The sequence below is a fragment of the Callithrix jacchus genome, chromosome 8 (assembly GCF_049354715.1).
Source record: "Callithrix jacchus isolate 240 chromosome 8, calJac240_pri, whole genome shotgun sequence".
Lineage (NCBI taxonomy): Eukaryota > Metazoa > Chordata > Mammalia > Primates > Cebidae > Callithrix > Callithrix jacchus.
The window spans coordinates 102,118,999-102,135,876 of record NC_133509.1 but is presented as its reverse complement, the minus strand read 5'-3'; the positions used below and the strand labels follow the sequence as shown (position 1 = coordinate 102,135,876).

At 37.6% G+C, this 16,878-nt stretch overlaps 1 protein-coding gene across 50 annotated transcripts in view; it reads right to left on the bottom strand.

Annotated features, from left to right (window-relative positions):
* Nucleotides 1–16,878, bottom strand: part of GPHN (gephyrin) — a 689,342-nt gene that overhangs the window by 14,200 nt on the left and 658,264 nt on the right. For all 50 annotated transcript variants that reach the window (XR_013521272.1, XM_078335184.1, XM_078335182.1 and 47 more), the window contains one exon: nucleotides 4,702–4,775. Coding sequence is in view for 49 of the 50 variants with exons in the window: in XM_078335184.1 (XP_078191310.1) it covers nucleotides 4,702–4,775 (74 nt within the window). In the remaining variant the exon portion in view is untranslated. The remainder of the gene's footprint in view (nucleotides 1–4,701; nucleotides 4,776–16,878) is intronic.

The following is a 16,878-nucleotide window of genomic DNA, read 5'->3' as shown; positions in this document are numbered from 1 at the left end:
AGCAATAGTTATATTGTTAGGTTGAAAATAATGTTCAGTAACAATAAAAATATATGTTTTTATTTCTTTATTTTTCAAGACAAGGTCTTTCTCTGTCACCCAGGCTGCAGTGCAGTGGCTCGGCCATGGCTCGCTGCAGTCTCAATTTCCTGGGCTCAAGCAATCCTCCAGCCTCAGCCTTCCAAGTAGGTAGGACTAAAGGCATGCACCACTATCCTCAGCTGATTTTTTAAATTTTTAGTAGAGATGAAGTCTCACTATGTTGCCCAGGCTGGCCTTGAACTCCTGAGCTCAAGCAATCCTCCCGTCTCAGCCTCTCAAAGTGCTGAGATTACATGTGTGGGCCACTATTGCTGACTAAAATATGTATTTTTAAAGTAACATCTATGCATCACATTCCTTATTTCATTTAAGTCTCACAACAAGCTTATAAAGTAACAATTCTTATCCCACCTTATATATGAGGAAACTGAGATTCAGAGAGATTAAGCAATGTGGTCCAAGTCACTCAGCTACTAAGTGGGGGAACAGATTTGAACTAAGGTTGTTCTAACTTGAGCTTATGTTTGGATACCGATATGATAGGATGGTTATGTAGTGGTAGTATATGATCTTTGGACACCTATTTTGGCTACTCTGAGGCTATTTTTGTTTGTTTGTTTTTGCATACTTCTTGATTCTTAGCTGTGTTTTAGAAAAATGAGATTAGATTTTTGGCTTGTTTTGTTTATATTTTTAGCAGAGACAGGGTTTCACCATGTTGGCCAGGCTGGTTTCGAACTCCTGACTTCAGGTGATCCACCTGCCTCAGCCTCCCAAAGCATGAGCCACCACACCTGGCTGAGATTAGATTTTGATACTGATTTATGGATAGGTTATTTGACAATTATTAGTTATGTGTGATGAAAATAATTTCAAAGATTTGTTCTTAATAACAGCTATGCTCACTGTAGATGACCCAATAAAAAATAGTAATTGGTAGGTCTGGTTGCTAATACTCCAGAGGCTTTTCTGAGTATCTTTGTCTCTAAAATGAAAGAGCTTAATTGCATTGTGAAAGCACTGTTATGTGGAAATAGCAAAGCCAAATTGTATTTGTTTGGTTTGTATTTCTTTTTGTTCTAATATTAAGTAGCAATTACCTTAAAGTTCTTATTACTTTTAGACAAGTATAAAATTCTGGTGAACTAAAAGAAGCCCATTCAAACTGTGAAACTACTTTATTTTAGCAAACCCACAGATAACAAGAACTAGGAGAGAATGTATAACAGTTTCTTCCTTCCACTGTATTTAAAGCCCATTTAAATCATAGGGCCAATTTAAGCAATCTTTTGCATCTTGCAGGTAGGTAATGTAATTTCTGTAAAGGTATTAATTTTAAAAAGGATTCCATTACAAAAAATATTTTGTTATTATGCATCGCTATCATATAGGTCCTATTGCCAAACTGTGAATTTTGTGTTTCCAAGAAGCCATTTCCTTGGAACTCAACCTATTATTCAGTTCTCCACTTGAGATCAGAATGTAACAGCATTTACACAATGGCTGAGGTCACAGAGTGTTCTGATTTTAAGGGTGAAAATTAAACATTAGGAATTGATGAACTGTTAAAGTTGAAGTGAGTGGTAAATAACAGATGAAAAAAATGTATAAAAGTTATCATCACAGGCACTGAGAATATTTTAAATAATAGATACTATACAATAACTCTTCTCTAGAGGTAAGGACAAGTTACGTTTGCTTCTTTCCCTCTGCAAATGAAACATAAATTATTAATTATTATTTTTCTGAGGCAGGGTCTCACTCTGCTGTCCCCAGGCTGGAGTGCAGTGGCACTATCATGGCTCATTGCCACCTCTACCTTCTGGGCTCAGGTGATCCTCCCACCTTAGACTACCAAGTAGCTGGGACTAAGTTTTGTATTTTTTGTAGCGATAGGGTTTTGCCATGTTGTCCAGGTTGGTCTCCAACTTCTGGGCTCAAGCCCCATGGCCTCCCAAAGTGTTGGGATTATACGTGTGAGCCACTGCTCTCAGCCCAATGCAATTTGTGAGGTTTTGAGAAGCACATTGATATGCTTTTGGGGTATCCTCTGTATTCTAATCAAATTAGTAATGCCCATTGGCTCAGAAAAAAAAAGCAGGTATACCCAATAGCATAATAATATTTGCATAAGACAAAATATTATTCTTTTGTATTTTTTTTTTTTTTAGATGGAGTCTTGCTCTGTCACCCAGGCTGGAGTGCAGTGGCATGATCTCAGCTCACTGCAACCTTCACCCCCACAGGTTGAAGTGATTTTTCTGCCTCAGCCTCCTGAGTAGGTGGGACTACAGGTGCACATCACTACGCCTGGCTAGTTTTTGTATTTTTAGTGGAGATTGGGTTTTATCATATTGGCCAGGCTGGTATCAAAACTATGATCTGCCGGTCTCGGCCACCCAAAGTGCTGGGATTACAGATGTGAGCCACTGAGCCAGGCCTCAAAATATTATTGATAAGAATGATCTAGATCCAATAGTTTGTTTCTTTTCTTTCTCTCCTTTTTTATTTTTTGAGACAGGGTCTCACTCTGTTACCCAGGCTGGAGTGCAGTGGCATAATCTCAGCTCACTGCAACCTCGGCTTCCCAGGCTCAAGCGATTCTCCAGCCTCAGTCTCCCACGTAGCTGGGACTAAAGGCACGAGCCACCAATGCTTGGCTAATTTTTGTACTTTTTATAAAGAAGGGGTTTCACGATGTTGCCCAGGCTGGTCTAGAACTCCTGAGTTCAAAGCAATCCACCAGCATTGGCCTCCCAAAGTGATGGGGATTACAGAGATGAGTCATCATGCCCAGCCCAAATCCAACAGTTTCAATAATAAAAAGGCCCTGTCAGCAGCAGCCATATTGGGGCACATTCAACAGGAAACTACAGAAATATATTGCCAAGAATTTTATCAAATTGTGGACAAAGCTTTAGGAATAATCTTAGTTCTATACTAAAAATGGCCAAATCATGGAGGTAAAGCCTGATCCCTCCTAGAACTGACTTCTTAGGAGGGCTAGCTTGACACTTTAAAGGCTTTTGAAATTTGTTGATGGTTCCCATAGCTCACTTATAACAATTGGGAAGCCCCTACTCCATTCCCTCCTAGGGTTCATTAGCAGTAAAGCATCATTAGTGTTGTCCCTGACAGTATGGAGGTGTGCTGGAACTCTCAGCCATACAGTTGAGGTCTTTGAACAAGAAATCATAGGTTCGGGCTGGGCACGGTGGCTCAAGCCTGTAATCCCAGCACTTTGGGAGGCCGAGGCAGGTGGATCACGAGGTCAAGAGATCGAGACCATCCTGGTCAACATGGTGAAACCCTGTCTCTACTAAAAATACAAAAAATTAGCTGGGCATGGTGGCGCGTGCCTGTAATCCCAGCTACTCAGGAGGCTGAGGCAGGAGAATTGCCTGAACCCAGGAGGCGGAGGTTGCGGTGAGCTGAGATCGCGCCATTGCACTCCAGCCTGGGTAACAAGAGCGAAACTCCGTCTCAACAAAAAAAAAGAAATCATAGGTTCATAAAGTAGCAAAGGTCTAAACAGATAGACTGTTTCTTAAAGATATGGCCATATATGTTTCACCAACACCAAAATTTGGCAGCCTTTGAGGATTTATAACTGACTTCAAAATCTCCATCTTCTTTAGGGGTTATTAGTCTTTAAGAGATGTGCAAAATCATGGTTATTTTTCTTTCCTCCTGGGAGACAGTAGGATGCCGTGTGAAAGTCTACTTAATGAAACATTCTTGCAAAGGAAAAAAAAATTAAACCTGAATTTAATCAAGCCTTTATGTCTTTCAATCTATAGCATGTATCAGTGACAGAGGAACATACCTAAGGAAGTAATAAACCAAATACATTCATCAGGACACGTGATCCATTTTCTCTAGCAAGTCAGTGGCACAACAACAAAAAGAGTGGGGACAGAAAATGTTCTCATTTAATAGAGACTTAAACAAATACACTCTATGGACCTTAATGGAATCCTTATCAAACGAAAGTTATAAAAAGGCATTCTTTCTCTTGATATGTGGGAGAAATTTGAATATGATCAGGATACTAGATGATATGAAAATATTATTTATTTTGTCAGATGAGAAAATAACATTGTGATTATGTAAGAGAAAGTTGTTGTTAGTATTATTATTTCAGAGGTATGCCAAAATGACATGCCTAGAATTTGCTTTTAAATGATTAAGCCCTCCCTCTCCACTAAAAGGCAGGGTTGGGTAGGGGTATTGATAAAAAAAATTATAGAAAAATGTTGATAGTTACTGAAGCTGGGTGATGCAAGTATACATGGGGTGGGGGTTTGTTGTACTCCCTACTTTTGTGTATATTTGAGAGTTCTCAGATTAATTATTTTTTAAAATAAAGAAGCAGTTTGGGGAGAAAAAAAGAGGAAGAAGAAACTAGGCATGAGAATTAAAAAGGAGAAAAAGTCTGGAAAGTTGCTGTGTTTTGTTTAGACCAAACTCACTGACTCATAAAGAAGATGAATGCCTATTTCATTAGGAGCTGCACTTATGCAAAGGATCCTAATATTATATTTCTTTTTGGCATAGTTAATTCATAATAGAAAATGTAAAAAGAAGGCATTTAAAAGTTTGTTAGTTAAAGCAAGCCAAACCAACCGCATATATGAGATAACAAGATTATTTTCATACCCTGGTTTCATAAAAACCCTGCCAAAATGGATCTGAGCATGAAGATCAATGTCCAGCACCTGCTTGAGATAGTCCTGCAAACATTAAAAATAATCACTTTACTTTCAAACATTTTAATATTAGATTTTCAACACTTTAAGTGAACATTAAATTATAAAATTGAAATGAAAAGAGACATCTTTCTTATTTTAGTCAAGTTGATTTGCTTAATACAAATATTCCTTCATTCCTCATCCATTCATTCAATAAATAATTGCTTAACACCTGGTATATATGATGAGTACCAATCTAGGTGCAGGGGGATACAGCCTTGAACAAAAGAGACAACGTCCCTGTCCTCACTGAAAGTACATTCTAGTAGGGGAAGTTAAACAAAAACAAAACAACTACATTAATGTGTAATATCATTAGCTGATGAGTTATTGTCTCTCTTCTAAGAGAGAATTTTATGTCTGAGAAAGGATGTTAACAAATATGTTTTAAGTCTTGCCTGGGCAAGGAACCTACATGTATGTGTCCTACATCATGTGGTTTAATGATCTTAAAGCCATATACATTCCTTGAAGAGAGACTTACACATATGCCCACAGAGTATTTAGATCTGTCAAATCTAAATAGCTCAACTAAAATGAAAAACAGGGAGGAAACTCTAAAACAGGAAGTCAAGGGAGTTTAACTGCTCCAACTTTATATTCTAGTATTAAAACTAACCTGTGGCTATGACCAACCTACAGTGATATTACAAAATCTGATCTTTGGAAATGGAATATAACACAGCCCTGCAGCTGGTATTGTAGACAAAAAGAAAAAAATTACAGTCCTTAAAATTTCTCTTAAATAATACAAATCTAGGTCTATTACTATTTTTTTTTTTGGTTTGGCAATCTAACAGTAAGTCCAGTAACCTGCCTACACTTTAAATATTTCACAAGCTATGAGATACTTTTATTTTACAAATGTGTTCTCTTCTCTCTATCTCGACAGCCTCAGCCAACAACATCTCACTGAGATTACTGAAATAGGTCTCCTTGCTAGTAGTGCCATCCTCCTCCAATTCATTCCTCCCACAGTATTAAGAGAGATCCTCTGAGACAAATTTGATCAAATGACTATATAACACTTTAATAACTTGCTGGTTTTTAGAAAAAAGTGTCATCTTTTAAATATCAAAGATTCCTATATTTTCTAGCCCCCCAATCATTGTTCTCATCCAACAACCTTCTTTTCACCCAGTCACATTCCTATCAATCTTACATCATCAGACTACATTGTTCTCCCTCCCTCCCTCCCTTTCCTTCCTTCCTTCCTTTCTTTCTTTTTTTTCTTTTTTGGCAGAGACTCACTCTGTTGCCCAGGTTGGAGTGCAGTGGTATGATTTTGGCTCACTGCAACCTTCGCCTCCCAGGTTCAAGCAAATCTTGTGCCTCAGCCTCCCAAGTAGCTGGGATTACAGGTGTGTGTCACCATGCCCAGCTAATTTTTGTATTTTTAGGAGAGGCAGGGTTTCTGTTTTACTCGCCTTGGCCTCTCAAAGTGTTGGGATTACAGGCATGAACTACCGAATCTGCCCAGTTTTTTAAGCTCTCACCTCTAGTCTTTGAAAAGGTTCTTCTTTCTGCCTTGAATTCTCTTTCACCCTGTAGTCTATCCCACCCTTATCTTGGTCTCAGTCATCTTCTCAGCCACCTCTGAACTCCCAAGACTGGGGAACTAAATGAAAAACTGATTTTATATATATATATATTAGGTTATTAGATATAATTTGTAAATGTTACATATTCCTGATGAATTAACTCATTTAAAATAATAAAATGTCCCTCCTAATATCTAGTAATCTTTTTTATTTTAGTTTTCTCTATTTGTCTACATAAAAATAGAGAAAACTAAAATAAAACTAAATTATAAAGCTGGGCATGGTGGCTCATGCCTGTAATCCCAGCACTTTGGGAGGCCGAGGTGGGTGGATCACCTGAGGTTGGTAGTTCGAGACCAGCCTGACCAACATGGAGAAACCCTGTCTCTATTAAAAATACAAAAAAATTACCCAGGCATGGAGGCACATGCCTGTAATTCCAGCTACTCAGGAGGCTGAGGCAGGAGAATTGCTTGAACCCAGGAGGTGGAGGTTGTGGTGAGCCAAGATCATGCCATTGCACTCCAGCCTGGGCAATAAGAGTGAAACTCTGCCTCAAAGAAAAAAATAAAGAAAAAGAAAAAAAAAAGTTGGAATTACAAAACATGTATTATAAAAAAAGAAAACAAAAATCTCTGATATCAATATAGCTACACCAGCTATATTTCATTATAACTTTTTCAAATCTTTTACTTTCAGTTTTCTATGTCTTTATATTTAAGATATGTCTCTTATAAGCAGCATATGATTAGCTGTTTTTTAAAAAATCCAGAATGACAATTTTTAACTGAAGGATTCAGTCTATTTATATTTAGTATAATTTTTCTTTTCTTTTTGAGACAGAGTCTCACTCTGTTGCCCAGGCTGGAGGGCAGTGGCACCATCTCGGCTCACTGCAACCTCCATCTCCTGGGTTCAAACAATTGTGCAATTGCATGCCTCAGCCTCCTGAGTAGCTGGGACTACAGGCACATGCCATCACACCCAGCTAATTTTTGTACCAAGATGGGTTTAATCACATTGGTAAGGCTGGTCACGAACTCCTGGCCTCAAGTGATCAGCCTTCCTCAGCCTCCTAAAGTGCTGGGATTATGAGTATAAGCCACTGCACCTGGCCTACATGTAGTATGGTTACCGCTATATTTGGTTTTAAACTATCACTGTACTTTGTTACTTCTGTTTTGTTTCCTTTTTTCTTCTTCCATACCTCCCTTAGGATTCATGAAATATTTTGTATTTAACATTTTTCCGCTCTATTAGCTTGTTAGTTACATATTCTTTTATTATTATTTTAGTAGTTATTTTAGAGATTACAATATATATAGTTGACTTATTACAGTCTACTTATAATTGGGTTTTTAAAAATCATTTCCCAGACAATACAAGAATCTTAAAACATATCAACTCAATTTAAGCCTTTCTACTTTTCATAATATTGTGTGTATATAATTTATATACACTTTAAGCATATACGTATGTGCATGTATATGTGTATATTTTAAGTATATGTATTTGATTTATTGTATATATTTTCTACATATATTGATAATATATACTTGACATATTCACTGCATAGTATTTATATTTTAAGCCTCACAAGACATTATTATTTTACACAATCAACACTCATTTACATTTGCTGACATGTGAACCCTCTTTAGTTCTTTTTGCATTTCCATGCTTCCATAGTCCTTCTACCTTAAAAAAACTATGTAGTCTAGGTCTGCAAAGTTTCTGTTTGGCTAAAATTGTCTTTATTCCACCTTCATTTTTGAAGTAAATTTTTGATTTCTTTACAGTTCCCTATTGGCAGTATTTTTTTCCCTGCACTTTACAAATCCCAGTCCATTGCTTTCTGAGTTCCATAATTTCTATATAAATCATTTGTTAGTTTTATTATTGGTCCTTTGATGGTAATACATCCTTCTGGTAAAATTTTCTCTTTGTCTTTGGTTTTCAGTAGTGTTGCTGATTACCTAGGTATGGTTTCTTTTATTTATCTGGCTCGAGATTAATAGAGCTCCTAGAATTTCGGGCTTGATGTCTTTTTTTTTTTTTGGACGGAGTCTCACTCTGTCACCCAGGCTGGAGTGCAGTGGCATGATCTTGGCTCACCACAACCTTCGTCTCCCGGATTCAAGTGATTCTTCTGCCTCAGCCTCCCGAACAGCTGGGACTACAGGTGTGCACTATCGTGACTGGTTAATTTTTGTATTTTTAGTAGAGACAGGGTTTCACCTGACCATATTGGCCAGGCTGGTCTCGACCTCCTGATCTCGTGATCCACCTGTCTTGGCCTTCCAAAGTGCTGGGATTACAGGTGTGAGGCACCACTGGCTTGATGTCTTTTATTGATTTTGAAAATCTCTCCACCAATATTTTAAATATTGTTTCTGCTCACTCTTTCTCTCCCCTTTCCTTCTTAGACTTTATTTACATATATGTTTGACCTTTTGCCATATCTCACGTGTCTTTTATGCACTTTTCCATATTTTCTATCCCTTTTTTAAAATTTCCATTTGATTCTTATGAATGGATTCTAGTTTTCTAATGAAATTCCCCATTTTCTCATCCCTTTTTCTTAAACATATAATCGTTATTTAAAGTCCATGTGAGACAGTATAAATATCAGCATCATTTTTAGGTCTACCTTATCAATTGTTTCCTATCTTAGTTTTTAGTCATTTTGCTCTACCTCTTGCATGTCTGATAACTTTTCAAACTGAAGCCCAAATGTTAGGTATGAAAAGATGAAAAGGCTTTGGACAATGATATATTCCTCCAAAAAGAATTTGAGGTCTTCTGGCAATTAAGGAAAACTCAAATCATCTTGATATAATCAAGGATTGAGATAGTTTGATGCTGGATTTCAGTTTCTGTGAAGGCTAGTTTATCTCCAGTTTGTCTTTATTCCTATAGTACAGCCCTTCAAGGGTTTAAGCTGAAAGCCTGAGTTATTTACCAGGACCCCTCCTCTATAACAGGTCCTAAACTCACAACTACTGATGAAAATTCTGTTTATTTCATTAACTTCTTATCTACCCTTTTTCAATGCTTGGCTTCTTTGCCTCCTGTACCATTATAGCTCTCATCCCACCTCACTCCTGGCTTAGGAATTAGTAAATGCTTTGAGGAAAATATAGTGAAGAATTCCAGTTTTACTTCTGTGTTTACTTTTCTTTAGGATCTTAGTGCCCAGAATCCTGGCTGTCTTAGTTATTCTCTTCAGACATCTGCTTTTTCTTTTCTTAAAAAATTTTTATATAGTTTTTATAAATGTTCTTGGTGGGAAGATTGGTCCAAATACGCTATTCTATCATAGCAGAAGCAGAAATCTCTAGATCTTTCTTATATGCTCTTATAGTACTAAATGCTTCTAACATCATGCACTTAGATTATAGAGCAATTGCTTTGATAGCTGATACGTATCCTTTGTTAAACTATAACGTTATTGAGAACAGGAACCTTCCTTTATATATGTGTATTTATACTTAAACAACGAATCCTTAATGAATAGCATACACCTTTCACTCATTCATTTGTTAGTGCACCGACCATTTTTGAATGCTTATTATGTATTAGGAATTCCATATGTGCTGGGCATATTGTCCCTGACACAAAGATATCCTGTTATATTTTACTGGAGGGAAATAGCCAAAAATACATAAATTAACAAATAAAATAATTATAATTTGTGGTACGTGCTATGAAGGAAATAAGCAGGTGCTGGGATAGAAAATGATGGGGTGGGGTTGAGAAAAAGAAAGGTCATTTTAGAAGAGGTAGTGATATATTAGCTAAGCCTTGAAGGATAAGAAGGATTCAAGCATGTGAAGCGTAGAGGGAAGAGAATTCCAGAGAAAGGGACAGACAAATGAAAGCTTCCAAAGTGGCAAAGCGTGTATAGAACTGAAAAGGCAATGGATGGTACTGAATGGGCAGGAGAGAGGTGTAAGCTGAATGTGAAGAGACAGGCAGAGGCCAGAGCTGCAGGGCCTTAAAGGTTATGATGCAGAGTTTGGAAAGCAGATGCTTATATATTTACCAAATGAATGAAAGTATTTTATTTTTTTTGCAAACAATTGTTTTTAAAAATAGCCCTTTTCATTCTTTTTGAACACGAAGGAGTGCTTCCTGTTCCTTGTGACAGACAGAAAACTTGTACCAGACATAGTGATAAAGGTTGAGAATTATCATTGTTCTTATATTTTTGTTTGCCTATTGAAGCAGCAGGATCTTTGTCTGATACTCTGAAACCCCGAGTCAGATGAGAAGATAAATGAATGGATGAAGGAATAAGTTTCTTCCCCAATTCAGTTAAGGAGAAACACCAGTGGTCAGAAAAATTGTGCAAGACTTTGAAATGGGCAGAAAAGAATGCTGGGTGTCCAGTGCAACACGTACTTTCTGGTTATTTGTATTTTCCAGCTATTTTACAGCAACAAAACTGAATACAACTAATAGGAAATGCAATGGACTGAATATGTCCCTCCCCACCCCCAAATTCATATGTTGAAATTCCAGTCTCAGTGTGATGGTGGGGACTTTGGGAATTAGGTAATGAGAATGGAGATCTCATGAGTAAAATTAATGTCAATATAAGAAGAGGCCATATGAGGGTAAAAGGAGAAGTCAGCTGTCTGCAGCCTGGAAGAGGGCCCTCACTAGAACCCATCCATGCTGTCAACCTGATCTTAGATTTCCCAACTTTCAGAACTATGAGAAATAAATGTTTAAGCCACTCAGTTTGTGGTATTTTTTTTGAGACAGGGTCTCATTTTGTTGCCTATGTTGGAGTGCAGTGCTGTGAACACAGCTCACTGCAGCCTTGATCTCCCACCTCAGCTTCCTGACTAGCTGGGACTGCTGGTGCTCACCATTATGCCCAGCTAATTTTTATATATTTGTAGAAAGGGGGTTTTGCCATGTTGCCCAGGCTGGTCTAGAACCCTTGAGCTTAAGTGATTTGCCCACCCTGGCCTCTCAAAGTGCTGGGATTACAGGTGTGAGCCACCGCACCTGGCCTTTGGTATGTTTTTAATAGCTGTCTAAGCTAAGACAGTGAACATAAGTTTTATCCAAAGAAATGCAAATGGATTCTGTCCAGTGAAGATGTAATTGATTAGGTTAGGTGAGTATAGATCAATTTTGCATCTATTAGTAAATTATTTTGGCATGCTTGATTACTTATATGGGTGTATTCTTTGAATTCTCCTTTGAATAGGTCAGAACATCTTATTTATTTGCTCGTTGTTGAGTTAAATAAAGTATTTGAAACATGTTCATTTTATATATTTATGGGATTCATAATTTTTTTGGCATAGGCAAATATGTAAGATTTTTAAATATCACATTTACTAAAAGTAATTGATCATTTAAAGAAAAATCATAATGATATAGTGAAGGTTCTAGAATATATATAAATATGAAATTTATGGCAAGTGTGGCACAGATGTTGAGAGGGGAAAAATAGAAGTGTATCATTGTAAGATTCTTATATGTGAAGTAATAGTATCTATCACTTCTAGGTAGAATATAAAAGTTATACATACTATGAGCACTTATGAAACAACTAACTTTATTTACAAAAGGTACAGTAAGTAAGCCAAGACAGGAGAAAAAAATCAAGATTAATGATTTTATCTATAAAAAATTAGACTTTAACAATTCCAGAGGCTCCACTGAGATGCTCCGCTGATTCATTGGACAGAGCCAGTTAAACCTTATTGCCAGAGAATTACACTTTATGAGTGGCTTAAACCTGGGTACAGGCCAGACATGGTGGCTTAAGTCTGAAATCCCAGCACTTTGGGAGGCTGAGGTGGGTGGATCCTTTGAGGCCAGGAGTTAGAGACCAGCTTGGCCAACATGGTTAAACCCCATCTCTCCTAAAAATACAAAAATTAGCCAGGCATGGTGGCACACGCCGGTAATTCCAGCTACTTGGGAGGCTGAGGCACGAGATTTGCTTGAACCTAGGAGGCAGAGATTGCAGTGAACCATGATCACACCAGCTGTGCTCCAGCCTGCGTGACAGAGCAAGACACTATCTCAAACAAACAAAAAACAAAAGCAAACAAAAAAAAAACCCTGGGTACATCTTTCCTTGGTTCCTGGGATGAATTCCAAGCAGCAGTAAAACTATAAATTTGGTAACTTTTGGTTTCTCTATTGTAGCCTCTGTATTCAATTTGGTTCTGTTTTTGTTTCTGCACACAGCCAATAAGGTATTGCCCCTTGTGGCTGGAATGATGAGGAATTTGGTTTTATGGTCTAATCATTTGGTGATCTCTGTAAAAGGATGATAGAATCTATTTTGTTTGGGTAAGAGAAGACAGAGAATCTGGCTTATTAGTCTTTCTTGTTTATTCCTCTTATTGTCCATTCTGAAACCAAATCAATTAAGATTTTTGTACTCTATAGAAAAGAAAATAGCTCTTTATTAGTGGACTGATGAATTTTTATGGTTCTGTATTTACTCTTGACTTCTAGCTTAAGTTGTAAGTAGAACTGAAGCTACTGTGTTTCTTATCTGTGTGTCCATGTGTCTGTAATACAGAAAAGCATTTACTTCATTTTGTGAGTGTAAAGTGTTTTCCTTCCTATTTCTATAAGGTATTCATAAATTACATTGTTTTTTCCCTTCTTTTTTAAAAAATTTACTTAACTTTAGGTGCATACTATATCTGACATTTCTCCCTACGTTATACCTCCCCACCACCCTCTCCCTTCCCACTCCTTGCCGTCTCTCCCCTACCCCCCACCAACTGCCCCCAGTATGTGATGCTCCTCTCCCTGAATCCACATGTTCTCATTGTTCAACACCTACCTGTAAATGAGAACATGTGGTGTGTGGCTTTCTGTTCTTGTGTCAGTTTGCCACAGAATGATGGTTTCCAGATTCATCCAAGTCCCTACAAAGGACACGGACTCATCATTTTTTATGGCTGCATAGTATTCCATGGTGTATATGTACCACATTTTCTTTGTCCAGTCTATCACTGATGGGCATTTGAGTTGGTTCCAGGTCTTTGCTATTGTGCACAGGACTGCAGTGAACATACGTGTGCATATGTCTTTATAGTATAACGATTTATAGTTCTTTGGGTATATGCCCAGTAATGGGATTGCTGGGTCAAATGGAATTTCTATTTCTAGATCCTTGAGAAATCGCCACACTGTCTTCCACAATGGTTGAACTAATTTACACTCCCACCAACTGTGTAAGTGTTCCTATTTCTCCACATCCTCTCCAGCATCTGTTGTCTCCAGATTTTTTAATGACTGCCATTCTAACTGGCATGAGATGGTATCTCAATGTGGTTTTGATTTTCATTTCTCTAATGACCAGTGATGATGAACATTTTTTCATATGTTTGTTGGCCTCATATATGTCTTCTTTTGAAAAGTGTCTGTTTATATCATTTGCCCACTTTTTGATGGGGTTGTTTGTTTTTTTCTTGTATATCTGTTTTAGTTCTTTGTAGATTCTGGTTATTAGCCCTTTGTCAGATGGGTAGATTTCAAAAATTTTTTCCCATTCTTTTGGTTGCTGATTGGCTCTAATGATGGTTTCTTTTGCTGTACAGAAGCTCTGAATTTTAATTAGATCCCATTTGTCTGTCTTGGCTTTTATTGCCATTGCTTTTGGTGTTTTAGTCATGAAGTCCTTGCCTATGGCTATGTCCTGGATGGTTTTGCCTATGTTTTCTAGTGTTTTTATGGTGTTAGGTTTTATGTTTAAATCTTTAATCCATCTGGAGTTAATTTTAGTGTACGGTGACAGGTAGGTCCAGTTTCTGCTTTCTGCACATTGCTAGCCAGTTTTCCCAACACCATTGATTAAACATGGAGTCCTTTCCCCATTGCTTGTTTTTGCCGGGTTTGTCAAAGATCAGATGGTTGTAGATATGTGGTGTTTCTTCTGGGGCCTCTGTTCTGTCAGGTAGGGTGATGCCTCCAGCTTTGTTCTTTTTGCTTAGGATTGTCTTGGCTATGTGGGCTCTCTTGTGATTCCATATAAAGTTTAAAGTGAAGTTCTCCAGTTCTGTGAAGAAGGTCATTGGTAGCTTGATGGGGATAGCACTGAATCTATAGATTACTTTGGACAGTATGGCCATTTTCACGATATTAATTATTCCTAACCATGAGCATGGAATGTTTTTCCATCTGTTTGTGTCCTCTATTATTTCATTGAGCAGTGGTTTGCAGTTCTCCTTGAAGAGGTCCTTTACATCCTCTGTTAGTTGTATTCCTAGGTATTTTATTCTCTTTGTAGCAATTGTGAATGGTAGTTCGCTCTTGATTTGACTCTAAGTCTGTTATTGGTGTATAGGAATGCTTGTGATTTCTGCACATTGATTTTGTATCCTGAGACTTTGCTGAAGTTGCTTACAGTTTCAGGATATTCTGGGCTGAGATGATGGGGTCTTCTGAATAGACAATCATGTTATCTGCAAATAGAGACAATTTGACTTCCTCCTTTCCTAACTGAATACCCTTTATTTGTTTTTCTTGCCTGATTGCTCTGGCTAGAACTTCCAATACTATATTGAACAGGAGTGGTGAGAGAGGGCATCCTTGCCTAGTGCCAGATTTCAAAGGGAATGCTTCCAGTTTTTGCCCATTCAGTATGCTACTGGCTGTGGTTTGTTACAGATAGCTTTTATTATTTTGAGATACATTCCGTCAATACCTAGTTTATTGAGAGTTTTTAGCATGAAGTGCTGTTGAATTTTGTCAAAGGCGTTCTCTGCATCTACTGAGATAATCATGTGGCTTTTGTCTTTGGTTCCATTTATGTGATGGATTAGATTTATGGATTTGTGTATGTTGAACTAGCCTTGCATCCCTGGGATGAAGCCTACTTGATCGTGATGGATAAGCTTTTTGATTTGCTGTTGCAATCTGTTGGCCAGTATTTTATTGAAGATTTTTGTATCGACGTTCATCATGGCTATTGGCCTGGAGTTTTCTATATTTAATTGAATCTCTGCTTGGTTTTGGTTTCAGGATGTTGTTGGTCTCATAAAATGAGTTAGGGAGGATTCCCTCCTTTTGTATTGTTTGATATAGTTTCAGAAGGAATGGAACCAGCTCCTCTCTGTAGGTCTGGTAGAATTCGGCTGTGAACCCATCTGGACCTGGACATTTTTTGGTTGGTAGGCTATTGATTGCTGCCTCTACTTCAGACCTTGTTATTGGTCTATTCAGGGTTTCAACTTCCTCCTGGTTTAGTCTTGGTAGAGTACAAATGTCTAGGAATTTATCCATTTCTTCCTGGTTTTCTGGTTTATTTGCATAGAGCTGTTTGTAGTAATCTCTGATGGGAGTTTGTATTTCTGTGGAATCAGTGGTGATATCCCCTTTATTGTTTTTCATTGTATCTATTTGATTCTTCTCCCTTTTCATTTGTATTAATCTGGCTAGTAGTCTATTTGTTGATCTTTTCAAAAATCCAGCTCCTGGATTTATGGATTTTTTTTGAAGGGTTTTTGCGTCTCTATCTCCTTCAGTTCGGCTCTGATCTTAGTAATTTCTTGTCTTTTGCTAGCTTTTGAGTTTTTTTTTTTTTAATCTTGCTCCTCTAGCTTTTTCAATTTTGACGATAGGGTGTCAATTTTAGATCTTTCCTCTCTTCTCAGGTGGCCATTTATTGCTGTAAATTTCCCTCTCGACACTGCTTTAAAGGTGTCCCAGAGATTCTGTTAAATTGTGTCTTCATTCTGGTTGGTTTCAAAGAACATCTTTGTTTCTGCCTTCATTTCATTGTTTATTCAGTTGACACTCAGAAGCAAGTTGTTCAGTTCCCAAGTGGTTGTGCAGGTTTGAGTGTGTTTCTTAATCCTGAGCTCTAGTCTGATTGCACTGTGGTGTGATAGACTATTTGTTATGATTTCCGGTCTTTTGCATTTGCTTCCAATGATGTGGTCAATTTTAGAGTAAGTGCAGTGTGGTGCTGAGAAAAATGTATATTCTGTGGATTTGGGGTAGAGTGTCCTGTATATGTCTATTAGGTCCCCTTCGTCCAGCTCTGCATTCAAGTCTTGGATATCCTTGGTAATTTTCTGTCTCATTGATCTGTCTAATATTGACAGTGGAGTGTTGAAGTCTCCCACTATTACTGTGTGAGAGTCTAAATCTCGTTTTAGGTTGTTAAGAACTTGCTTTATGTATCTGGGTGCTCCTGTGTTGGGGGCGTATATGTTTAGGATAGTTAGCTCTTCCTGTTGGATTGATCCTTTTACCATTATGTAGTGTCCTTCTTTGTCTCTTTTGATCTTTGTTGGTTTGAAGTCCATTTTATCAGAGATTAGGATTGCAACCTCTGCTTTTTTTTGTTCTCCATTTGCTTGGTAAATCTTCTTCTATCCCTTTATTTTGAGTTTATGTGTGTCTTTGTATGTGAGATGGGTTTCCTGAAAACAGCATGCCGATGGGCTTTGACTTTTTATCCAGTTTGCCAGTCTGTGTCTTTTGATTGGGGCATTTAGGCTGTTTACATTCAATGTTACTATTGTTATGTGTGAATCTGATCCTGCCAT